This window comes from Urocampus carinirostris, chromosome 1 (genome assembly GCF_059441175.1).
Source record: "Urocampus carinirostris isolate Australia breed hairy pipefish chromosome 1, RoL_Ucar_1.0, whole genome shotgun sequence".
Taxonomy (NCBI): domain Eukaryota; kingdom Metazoa; phylum Chordata; class Actinopteri; order Syngnathiformes; family Syngnathidae; genus Urocampus; species Urocampus carinirostris.
In genome coordinates, this window is record NC_142349.1 from 68,680,631 (window position 1) to 68,693,949 (window position 13,319).

The following is a 13,319-nucleotide window of genomic DNA, read 5'->3' on the forward strand; positions in this document are numbered from 1 at the left end:
TAAAGTAAAAAGATCTGTCTCCACAATAGTAAATCAAAAATAACATTTGCTTCAATTTTAAACCAGAAGTGGCAAAGTAGACCTGCATTTTATACGTCGAACCAATATCAGACCAGCATTTTAGAGATCTAACTACATACGCTCAGGCACAGCAATGTTCAAATGTTGTTTTCGGGCATGCAAAATGTTTTTGATGTGAAATTTTGTTTAAAGGGTCTGGAAAAACTTCTTATTCCACATTATTAGGTAAAAATGTCATAAAGTGGGGTCACCGTATACCAGGTCAAGTCTCATTTTCGCCCCCTCATCCCGACAGTTTAATCTTTCTCTCCCAAGTTTTACCCTGGAGTGCCACGTCTAATCTCATTGCGTGTTTCAAAAACATGATAAACGACAAGACTATTTTAATTCTAATCACAAACTGCCTCAAAGGACTGCACAGGCCAGGGTTCTACTTTCCTATGAAATTTGAATCCCAGCTTATTTTTCTTAGTTTGAAATTCCATCAATTTAATTTTATATCCAGAAATATAACACATCAGATTGTTGCCCAAAGGACTGCACGATACATCCAAAGAGGAATGCACTCTGGAAATATTTTAATTTCATCTCAAGAAAAAAATTGTACACAATAATTAGCTGGCGTCTCAGAGCAGCACCAACTTCTCGTTAAGGGCAATCTGGGCTTGGGTGAGATTGGACAGATAGGTCACCATCAGCAAGTCCTGCATGGAAAAATTTGAAACGGCAATTACTTGTCAATCACGGACAATTCATTCCATCCACTACACAGCATCATCTCCAAACAATAAGAGCAGCTTCAGCGACAGACTGCTGTCACAGTCTTGTTCCACGGACAGACTGAGATCATTTCTTCTTAATGCCATGAGGCTCTTTAACTCCACCCGGGGGAGCAAAAGCCCACATTAAACCCACCCCCACATTTGCATATTACCCTATTTTTATTACAGTGTATATTTTCCGTAGCACTATCTAAATAATCTATTGCAAAACGTTACATTGGGTGTTTTTGTATTCTATATCTATATTTTATTATTTTTCAACACAAGGATACTGCTGGAAGTGCGAATTTCCCAAACGGGGATGAATAAAGTAGCTATCTATCCATCTATCTCTAGCCATCTACTTAGGTTGGTTTAACTTATTCAACAAAAACATCCACACTAAAGAAAACCTCATACATTGATGTTGGAGTTGATCATGTTCTCAAAGTCCTCCGCGGAGATGGTGGGCACCTTGTTGACCAGGTCCATCAGAAAGCGGCCCACGCTGTTGTCTGCCGTCACCTTGCCGGACTGGGACGGATAGAACGGTGACGTTAAACGGGACGCTCGTGCAGATAGAGAATTCAGATTTCTGACCTCATTTTTCCCTAATACAGGGGTGTCAAACTCATTTTAACTCGAGGGCCACACGATAGAACCGACATTCTGTCGGGGCCGGACTAGTCGATTAAAAGAAAAAGAGAGATAAAGAAATAAGAGAAAGAGGGAGGGAAAAGGAGAGGGCGGGACAAAGAGAGAGGAAGAGAGCGTGAGAAACAAGACATAAAAAGAGAAGTCGTAAGAGAGGGGGAAAGAAAGAAATCCAAAGAGAAATAGGAAGACAGAAGGAGAGAAAAGAAAGCGCCATGGGTAGGAAGAGAGAAAGAGAAAAGAGAGAAAAGGGAATAAGGAAGTTAGAGCTAAAGAACTTAAAATGACACAAAGAGACAAAGAGCAACAAAGGAAGAGAAAAAGAGACACAGAGAGTGAAAGAGACAGAGAGCGGGAGAAAAGGGGTGAGAGAGAGAGAGAGAGAGAGAGAGAGAGAGAGAGGGAAAAAGAAATACAAATACAGTGTCTTTTGTTTAAGGCTTTCTTTTGCAACAAGTTGACATATTTCAACCTGCAGCTTGTTTTTCTCTTGCGCCTCTCTGAGTGTTGTCTCGTGGGCCAGATTCAATCCCTTAGCGGGCCTGATTTGGCCCGCGGGCCGCCTGTTTGAAACCTGTGCCCTAATAGGTGTATCTCAGTTCAATACAACAACAGACACCACGTTGGTGACCTGCAATATGGATATCCAACCCCCAGTATGAACAAAATCATCTAAAACATTAGGGTAAAACAGGGTTCCTACAACTTAAGCTGAGTTAAATTCAAGACTTTTAAAAAACGCCTTTAGAAATCAAAATCAAGATCAAGTTGACAAAATAATAAAACATTATTATTTCTTACACAGAGTACATCATGCTTCGTACACATTAACGGGCACAGACTTTGGCAATGCTGAAAAACGTTTGTTGGACAGCCACTTCTCATTTAATGTACTCTTTCTGGGCATGGTCCAAATTAAACAGCTCGGTCCAAAGTTGCTATGTGTATTGTGGGTAGACTTAAAGGCATGCGTCTGCTCTGAAAGGACCGACTGAGACCACATCACCATTTTGATAGTTTTCTTATTGTGGTCATGCTATGTTGCAAGGAAAGTTAATTGTCCATCCATCCGTCCATTTTCTGCACTGCTTATCCTCAGTAGGGTCGCGAAGGTGCTAGAGCCCATCAACCATCTTCGGGGAGTGGGCGGGGGACAACCCGAACCGGTCGCCAGGGCACACAGAGACAGACAACTCGCTCGCTCATTCACACCTAGGGACAATTTGGACCGGCCAATTAACCTGACATGCACGTTTTTGGAATGCGGGAGGAAACCCATGCAAGCACGGGGAGAACATGCAAACTCCACACGGGGAGGTTGCAGTAGCTGGACTTGAACCCTGAACCTCTGCACCGTGGGGCTGCGTGCTAACCACCCAGCCGCCGGAAAGTAAATCGATGAATTATTTAAAAGACAATTGATAAATATTACTTAATCTTTATAAATACAATTTATAAGACTTTCAAAATTTATATTTAAGACATTTCATTGCCAACTAAGGCCTTATTTATAGACTAATGAATTCAATGCCTTTAAAGACTTTAAGAAGCCGCGGGCACCCCGTATTACCAAAACTCCGTACAAAATAAAGCCGATCGGCTGAAATCCAACCGAGACTTACCAACACATCTTCAATGTAGGCCAGGACCGTAGTCAGCATGTCTTGGACCCGGGAAGCCGAGCCGGCCACCTGAGAAAGGTCGGAGGTCAGGCCCTTGGAGCGACTGGGGATGATCCGTGTTCTCTGCAAAAGGTCCACTGGGGAAAAAGATACAAGTTGTGAACAGTGGCTCACTGTTTGCTGGGGCAAATTCATTATGGAATAAAAGATTACATTTTAGACATGCATTTGGGTTTATTAGGCCATGTTGTGCTCAAATGTGATACACAGTGTCATCTTTTCAACCATTTAGACGCAACTTAATGTTCCTACCGATACATTTTTGATACAAGTAACCCAAAGACACACAAAGTCCGGAAGATAGGGTAGTCATCTGCGGTTATCCTGGGTCACTTGAGGGGGCAGTACAGAACTTTAAATTAGCAGTCATTGGCTTCGTTAATCGAGCTAACATAACGAGTGGTGTATAACCAGGGTTGGGTAGGGTTACTTTAACTGGATTACTTTCAATTATTTTTGGATTACCCCAATACCAAATATGCTAATAAAAGACAAAAGAAACTAAATATGAATCAAATGATGACTCACAACACGTGGTAAGCTTTCTCTCCTGGCTTTGATCTCTTTGATCTGCGGCAAAACTAACATCAAATGCGACAGAAACAAAATGAAAATAAATCCAGCTTGCCAACATCATTTTTGCCGTTCCATGTATCCCGTTACTCCCCAAGCCTGCACAAAATTTAGTTATTTTATTCATATTTAGTTTCTCATCTCATCTCTCTCATCTCATTAGCTGCACCGCTTATCCTCAGTAGGGCCGCGGGGGTGCTGGAGCCCATCCCAGCAATCATCGGGCAGTGGGCAGGGGACACCCTGAACTGGTTGCCAGCCAATTGCAGATATTTAGTTTCTTTTGTCTTTTATTAGCATATTTGGTATTGGAGTAATCCAAAAGTAATTGAAAGTAATCAAGTTAAAGTAACCCTGTGTATATTATATATGTATGTATATTATATTATATAGAGGTTCAAGCAGGGGTCTCCAACAGGGCTCCCCCATAAGGAAAGCTGAGGAGCCTGCGGACCGGTTCTGTACGGAGTCAATTAAATTTTTCAAGTAAAATTGTGGTTGGTCAAGTATTTAACTCTACTTCCAGTAATTAACCTAATAATAACATAGTAATAACAGGGGAAATTAACTCTGTGCCCTTAAGGCGGCAGAGCTAGGGATTGAGAGGTCGCAGGTTCGATTCCCGGCTCCTCTGGATTAAATGTCGAAGTGTCCAAGGGCAAGTCACTGAATCCCTAATGCCCCCAAATAGCAGGTACAGACGCTTCCCTACTTACGAACATTCGACTATGAAAAACGGTATACACGAACATTTCTTTCGGGATGTCGAAAATTTTTCGGACATCACTCTAATGTCTAGATTTTGTATAGTGTACACCCTTTTCAGAGTAGAGGACATTATTGAAGTGCTTCTTTCCACCGCTACTGGTATCTATCTATCTATCTCTGTGATAACTCACCCAGCATCCATCCCGAAGAAGCCCGGCTGTATAGCACTGTATGTTTACACACAAACTAGGAAGTAGAAGCCGGGTTACCTCTACGGGGTGGATGCTGGGTGACCTATCATACAAGAAGTTGAGTGACATCCATTCTTTTATCTTGGTGAGGCAGGCCTCCCTATTTCCAAAGTTTAGTGTGGCAGAGTCCTCCATCGGAAGATAGAGTTGAGTGTCATCTGCGTAGCAATGGAAACCGATTTTATACTTGCGAATAATATCACCTCATGGAAGCATGTCAATGCTAAAAATAAGGGGGACAAGTACTGAACCCTGCGGAACACCACAGGTAACACTAAAGGGCTCAGATGTCATTTCACCATATTTAACACAGTGCGTATCTGAGAGGTAGGATCCGAACCATAAGAGGACGGTTCCTGAGAGACTAATCCATTTTTCCAACCGTTCTAGTAAGATATTATGGTTCACGGTGTCAAAGGCAGCACTAAGGTCCAGCAGCAGCAAGAGTGATGAAGCGCCAGAGTCCATTGCCAGTAGAAGATCATTGGTTACCTTTATCAGTGCTATCTCAGTAGAGTGGTTAGCCCTGAATCCTGATTGCTTAGATTCAAAAAGATTGTTCTCGGATATAAAATCATTGAACTGCTGTTCCACAAATTTTTCATGTACTTTAGAAAGAAACGGAAGGTTTGACACAGGTCTATAGTTACATAAGCTTTCTGGATCAAGGTTGGGTCATTTCAGTGGAGGCTTAATAACAGCGGACTTGAAAGCCGCTATAACTACACCTGAGGAGAGTGATATGTGTACAATATTTAGAACTGAAGGTCCAAGGACCTCAACAAGACCTTTAATTAGCAAACCCGGAAGTAAACAGGCAAGTAGTCTGTTCGGCCGTATTCACTGCCTGTTTGAGATTATCAAGGGAGAAATCACTAAATCGAAGAAAAAAAATCCCCCAAAATTAATATTAAGCTGATGATATCCTATATTGCAGAGGACACATTTTTGGGGGGGACAATATATTTGTCAATCGTGTTTATTTGTGTGACAATTAATAGTCTCCAGAAATTCCTAATCGTGTCAGCCTTACTTACCGCCTATCCTTTCCGTGTCATAGTATATGTATTTGACAGTGAGCGGAGTAAACATCACGCCGACCGTCTTCCCGGGAACACCCATCTGCGCACTACACGGGAGATGAAAAGTCAGACTTCGATCGTTCCCCCCCCAAAAAATCCGAGGAATAATGGCGGGCAGACTGACCTGACGTAAGCGCGGATGTTCATCTTGCCGCTCTGCAGGGCCGTGTCCGCCGTCATGTGGACGGGGTTGGCGGCCTCCCGGCTGTAGTACTCGTGGATGAGCACCGAGTGTTCCGTGATGTCGAAGCCTGTGGCGTACCAGCCGATGATAACCTCGCTGGGTGACACGCGCTTGTGGAGCTCGTACATGTTCTTGGCAAACTCCATGTCCACTGCGACCTGAGACAAATAGTGAATTTTTAAATACCTGAGCGTGCACTGCTCGCACATTCTCAGCGCACAAGAAAATCTAGCCAGCGCAAAAAAAAATCAGGGCTCAAAATTACTTATTAAGAAGCGATTTAAGTCAAAATTACAGTGCATGAAGGTAAAAATACACGAGTTCCCCTGACGTTGTGTCCTAAATGCGGTATTTTGAAGTCGAGTCGAAGTAGAACGAAGTTGAGTAAAGTTGGTAGAGTTTGTCGAGAACCGGCTTCTTCGGCTCAGCTCACTAAAAGGAACCGGCTCTTTCGGGTCCCAAACGGCTCTTCAGGTTGTTTTTGCTTCTTTCATCCCAACATGACCAAATATTATGTAAAATTATGCACAAAATGACTTAAAGGGGGGAATAGAACAAAAAAGAAAAAAATACCAAAATGGAAAAAGTAGTGAAAAGCTGAGAAAAAAAAAAACAAAAGAGAAAAAAGAAGGAAAAATTCAGAAAAAAAAAACAGAAAAAAAGAAGAGAAAGAAATGTAGGAAAAAGTAAATAGAAAACAAAAAGAAAAAAGTAACAGCTAGGAAAAAATAAACACAATGAGATTTTTTTTAAAGGAATATAAAAAAAGTAGAAAAAAACACGGAAAAAAGAAGAAAAAGTTTATGTTGTCTTCAAATAATTTCCAATTATATCAAGTGAATCTTGTTGCCAACATTGTACTTCCACTAAAAAATATGATTAAGTACAGTTCTGTATCTTGCAACCGACTAAATAAGCCCCCAAAAATGTTAATATTATGCGACAAAATATATCAGGAAATAAAAAGAAATGGATATCTTGTGAAAGAATTGTAACGACGTTTGTAGGCCGTACAACCTTTGCAATAGTATATTAGTCAATTCATTCAAAAGAGAAAAATAATTTTGCATTGCCGGAAACTCAGCAAAATGTAACTTGACGTCAAGTTTTGGACATGTTTGATAATTAATTATCTTGCCACACTTGGGATTGCCGTTGCTCACTGTTGTTTCAAGCGTTGCTCACCGACTTTGTGTGAATGCTCAGACCCGTAAGGAAAAGTACAGGGAACATTGGTGGTGACATTGCTTTTGCTGATGAAAAAAACAAAACATTTATTGGATTCATCAAACCATTAACATCCTACCTCATCTTCAGATTCATTGTGAGGCACAGAGAAGCAGTTGGTAACTTCTATAGAATGTTTGTCGATGGTACCTGTTGGAGAAAAACTCAAATTGGTTTCAACTTTTTCACCCTACATTCGTTTCAGAACAAGGTTATATTTCGATACATATCTATGTACCCTCGTCATATCCCTCAAGAGGGGTGACTGACAGCAAGACACACACACAAAAACAAAGAAATGGAAAAAAAGTAGCAAAAAAACAAAAAATGTGACCATGGCCAACCCAAATGCCCAAACAAGTTTAGCACCTCGGCACCTAAGTTGGTCATGCTTTCGTCCCTCCAGATGAAACGGGACACCAGAAAGCGGCAGTGTTCATTTGACCAGTGAAAAGTGATGGGTCCCGGGGACTCGCATGCTCAAAATTTATGGGTCCCAACAAAGATCTATGGGTCCCCAAAATTAAGTGTTATCATGGTTGACATTGTAAATCGGCGACAAATATATAATATAAATCTATATAGTCATTCAGTTTTAATCATCAGTTTATTGGGAATACAAATCAGTTTTCACTTCAAGATTTTTCAGTTCACAGCAATATTGTACACTATACAAAATATGATTGCTGAAATAATTATATTAATCTATATTTTCATTCAGCTTTGATCATCGCAGTTAATTGGTAATAAAAAGCAGTTAGCAATTCAGATTTTTCAGTTCACAATATTGTACAATATACAAAATAATAATGCTGGAATATTTATATATTCATGCAGTTTTAATCATCACAGTTAATTGGTAATACAAATCAGTTATTACTTCAAATTTTTCAGTTCATATATTCTTCTTGGTTTGCTGTCCCACCATAGTTGTAATGCCTTCTCAAAGTCCAATCCATTATCACCCTCCTCATAGCGTAACCAGGAATATAATTTAGTCCATTTTTGCAGAAAAGTCCTTTTCTTGCTACTATTCTTTTGTTTATTTTCTTTCGTCGAATCGTTCGCTTCAAAACACGTGTTTTCCTCTCCTTCGCGGTCTTCTAAAGAATTTCTCCGCCGTTTTTTCGTGCCGGAATTATTGCCGTTGTTACCACTTTCTGTGTTATGTTTCGACTTATTACCGACACCGAAGAGATTACCAATTTTTTGTTGATTTGCACCTAATACCAATTGTTTTTTCAGAGGCATACTTCTCTTTCACTCGACAACCGCCACAACAATGACGTCATCTCGAAGCAACGAGATCTCGTTTGCAGAGAACGGCGCGAGACCATGACAACAATGGCGGATCTGACTGACGAAAAGTTTGGCGTGCGGTAAATCTTTGTTAAAAAAAAACCCAAAAAGTAATAGTGTAATAATGACAATTTGGTGTCAAAAACGTTGCGTCCCGGGGACGCAGGTTGATTTGACCCAATGCGTCAGCAGCAAAAATGATGCGTCTAGGACGCAGGGACGCGGGAAAACCAGAACACTGAAGCGGCCATGTCACTCGGCTCAAGGAGACACAACACACTCTTCTGTTCAACAGCTTTCACTGGTTTACCCCCGCCACATTATACGGCAAGATTGGATAGATTAAGAAATGAAACAGAGACAGAACTGGAGTAGTAGTAGCAAGCGTGTGGATAAGAGAGTACTCGGTTGGTTTGGATGGATGAAGAGCGAATGTTGAAGAGGATCTACAAAGCAGAAGTAAATGGAAGGAGACCAAGAGGAAGGCCGCAATTGATGTGGATGGATGGTGTTATGAGTGCACTGCAGGAAAAAGGTCTAAATTTAGTGAAAGCTAGAGCTCTTGTTGGTGATAGTAATTATTGTGAAAGGACAGTGGGATGTTGGGCACGTTATATGGGATGGGCAGGGCACCCCTATGATGCGGCCGGGGTAAACCAGTGAAATCTGTCGGGCCCTGCTGTTGAAAAGAAGAGTGTGTTGTGTCACCCTGACCAGAGTGAGATAGCCGCTTTTTTGTGTCCCGTTTCATCTGGAGAGACCAAAGCATGACCAACTTAGGTGCTGGGGTGCCTAACTTTTTGGGGTCTTTGGCCATTTGGGTTGGCCATGGTCCAAAATTTTTGTGAGCGATTTTGCTACTTTTCGCTTTTTTCATTTTCTTTGTTTTTGTATGTGTTTGTCTTTCTGTCGGTCACCCCTCTCGAGGGATATGACTGGGGTAGATCGATCGATAGGTAGGATTTATCAGGAAAAAAAAAAAGTCTATACTCCCTGGAGTAAAATATAACAATTGCCAAAAAGATTTGAAAAAATCCTGTCAGTTGTATTATTATTTTTTTAAAGTTTGAATAAAAAAATTAAAAAATTTTATGAAAGTAACTCAATCGCGTTAAAGAAGTCATTGTTTCTAAAAAATAATTGTTAGTTTTTTGTGAGAGGAAAGAGGTCTAAATATAGTGAAAGCTAGAGCTCTTGTTGGTGGTAGGAATGAGTGGAGAGGTGTTGTAAAAGCATAGTGGTATGATGCGGCAGGGGTAAACCAGTAAAAGTTGTCGGACCCTGCTATTGAACAAAAGAGTGTTGTGTCACCCTGACCCGATTGACATGGCCGCTTTCTTGTGTCCCGTTTCATCTGGAAGGACGAAAGCATGACCAACTTAGGTGCCCAACTTGTTTGAGTGTTTGGGCAGGCCACGGTCCAAACATTTTTGGGCTATTTTCTCATCTCTCATCTCATCAGCCGTACCGCTTATCCTCATTAGGGTCGCGGGGGGGCTGGAGCCCATCCCAGCCATCTCCGGGCAGGGGGCTATTTTTCCCCTTTTTATTTTCTCTTTATTTGTTTCTTTTTGTTATTGTATGTGTTTGTCTTGCTGTCAGTCACCCCTCTTGAGGGATACGACCAAGGTAGATGGATAGATAATTATTTGATACAATACAGCAGTGTTTTTTTAACCACTGAAATTATCCAATATATAATAATAATAATAATAATAATAATTTCCTTGTATTGTCATTCTGTGTAACAATGTACACAGAACGAAATGTCGATTGCACCTGACCCGTTGTAGCGAGCCGATGCAGCCGCAGCCAACAGAGGGCGCCGCCGACCACTTTGTGCCTGTGCTTTCCAGTTTAAGCTATCTTTCTTTTGGATTGACTTTTACCGGAGATGGATCAGCACCAGCTGGTGGTGTCCCGCAGGATTTTTTTTAAATGAAAGAAATGTTGCAAAACACTGCAATACAGTAACGACACACCATTACTGCAAAAGCTTACTGGTCAAATAAATGGTTTAAATATAAAGATAAGAATAATTAAGAGTGGAAAATAATTTTGTTCGACAATGACTAAAAGTGCATTTTTGGTTTCTGTCAAATATAAAAATTAAAGAAAAGGTGCAGAAAAAAATAGGATCACTTTACATTAACATGAGACGAGCTGTGGGAAGTGGCCGACTTCAACACCATGATCAATTTCCTCCTACTCCGGTTTTCTTGTCATCATTCAAAGTTAAAACTACCCAAATGTAAGTAACTTTAAAACTAGGAGAGCAAGTGTAATGTGATACGTGGGAGTGATTTATTTTGCATCATAAGAAGCTATTTCACTCAATGTCCTTAGTAAAATGTTGCCTATTTTTGCACTACCGCATATTGCACTAATACGATCTCAAAACTGTATGTAACATCCTACATGCCCACATTTCTTGTATATATATAGTGTAAATTATCTTATCTTTTTTGTTCCTTTATCTTCTTTGTTTTCTTTTATCCTCACTGTTAAATGTGATACTGGAGTGCCGCATTCAATTTCCTTGTCACAATATGTTTAACCCATTTTGTAACAATGATAATAAAAGTATCTTCTATTCTATTCTAAAATCGACTTTGTTATTGTCATTGTCATATTATTAGACCTCTCAGGAGTTTTACATCACCTGAGACCCTTTCTTGTGTTGTGTACAGCATGACTTTTTGAAAGCATTCAAATATCCAACCATATTTTCACAACTATAGGGCACACAGTGTTAAGAGGTGAGGTTTAAGTAATACACGGATAAATACTTGTCGAAGTTTGTTTATCAGCTTCCTGATCTCACGAACCATCAATTTATTAATCTTTAACCCTCTCTCAGGTGTTCGATTTCCATGTTCTTCTGCGTAGCGTAGTAATCAACACACAATGGCAGACAAAAACACGTAAAACATTCGATGGAGAGAAAATTACGTTTTGGATTCAATTCATATTTGGGGGGACAATTCTGTTTAGCCTCCAGTAGCACAATAACTTTCAAGTCGCTAGATACGCAACAGCGTTAGCATCCATGAGTAATTCCGCAAACAATGGACGCATTTGCATGTATTCAGCTGATTAAAAGGAATTTTTTTCTAACACTTTGGTTATAAACGGTAGGTTGGACACTGGACGGTAACTATATTATATGCTTACGACTCCAAATGTTCATTTCTTTTCTTTAACGAGCAAACGACTTGAAACAATTGGTTACTTGATATAACGCTCAAAGTGACGTTTCCCACAACGCACGCGTTAGCAGCTAACATGCTATCAACAGCTAATCCTTGCATTAAGACCTTAGCCGACTTTTGTTTCTCTCCCAAAAACGTTTTCTTACCCAACAAGGTTCCAATGACGCGACTCGCACCCTCATTTCGTCGCTCGTACGAGTCACAAATGGAGGCGAGGACGACAGGATGGACCTTAACGACCGGCCCGAAAACCGACATGATGGAAAAGAAGGGAGAGAGGACTTCTTCTTTGTTGAATTTTAGCAGTGTGTCGTTTGCGAACGTAAAGGCTTTATGAGCCGACTCTTTCAAATATCGGCATTCTTCGAGACTCTTGAAAGCGATTGGTCAATATGCGTTGTGTCGTCTCTGAGGGTGCAATACGAAACTCAGACTCATGATACTTTTTGTGTTTAAGAGCAACACAAATTATCTTAATTTGTCTTGACATGACAAAAGAGTCAAAAATAAATGAGTCAAAACAGGAAAAGGAGCCAAATTTGGACTTAATTTATGATAATTACGTTTTAATGTATTCATTTTTATGCGTTTCTTTCATAGGTTCGGTGTAGTTTGGCTCTAAATTGCTTTAATATTGAATTGTAAATTGTTAAAAGTTATTTTATTGATAGTTTAAAACACTGAAAAGTTACTATAGAACAGGGGTGTCAAACTCATTTTAACTCGGGGGCCAAACAATAGAACAGACATTCTGTCGGGGGCCGGACTAGTAGATTAAAGAGAAAGAAAAAGAGAGATAAAGAAATAAGAGAAAGAAGGAAGTAAAACATGAGAGGGCAGGACAAAGAAAGAAAAAGAGAGAGAGGGAGAAAGCGTGAGAAACAGTCGGGAGGGAGGGGAAAAAGAAAGGGAGAGGAAGAAAGAAATCCAAAGAGAAATAGAAAGACAGAAACAATGAAAAAGAGAAAAGAAAGAGAGAGAGAGAGAGAGAGAGAGAGAGAGAAAGAAATACACGTATAGTGTCTTTGTTCGAGGCACTTGGCTTTGGCAATATCAAGGTGACATATTTCAACCTGCAGCTTGTTTTTCTCTTGCGCTTCTCTGAGTGTTGTCTTGCGGGCCAGATTCAACCCCTTAGCGGGCCTGATCTGGCCCGCGGGCCGTCTGTTTGACACCTGTGCTATAGAGTGAGATAACATATGCAATTGTAATTGAGTAGAACTATCAATTCATTTTGTGTATAATCTCATCTCATTAGCCGTACCGCTTATCCTCATTAGGGTCGCGGGGGGCTGGAGCCCATCCCAGCAACCATCGGGCAGGGGGCAGGGGACACCCTGAACTGGTTGCCAGCCAATCGCAGGGCACACAGGGACAGACAACTCATTCGCTCATTCACACCTAGGGACAATTTGGACCGGTCAATTCACCTGAAATGCATGTTTTTGGAACGTGGGAGGAAACCGGAGTGCCCGGAGGAAACCCACGCAAGCACGGGGAGAACATACAAACTCCGCACAGGAAGTCTGGAGCTGGATTTGAACCCACGACAGGTTCCCATGACATGAACTGTGCCGCACAAGCGCTAACCACTGCGCCGCCGTGCTGCCCATTTTGTGTATAATGTGTACTATATTTGACAGAACCCGAACAGACGGTGGACCC

General features: G+C 40.9%; 1 protein-coding gene across 1 annotated transcript; it reads right to left on the reverse strand.

The window, feature by feature from the left end:
- Positions 1-582: 582 nt before the first annotated feature.
- On the reverse strand, positions 583-11,961 carry eif3f (eukaryotic translation initiation factor 3, subunit F). Its single transcript, XM_088320303.1, has 7 exons — positions 11,801-11,961; positions 7,223-7,293; positions 5,857-6,074; positions 5,688-5,779; positions 3,059-3,195; positions 1,203-1,316; positions 583-725 (listed from the first exon to the last, which is right to left on the reverse strand). Exons 1-7 carry the CDS (start codon positions 11,910-11,912, stop codon positions 648-650), a joined length of 822 nt encoding a protein of 273 aa, XP_088176429.1. The 5' UTR covers positions 11,913-11,961; the 3' UTR covers positions 583-647.
- Positions 11,962-13,319: the final 1,358 nt, after the last annotated feature.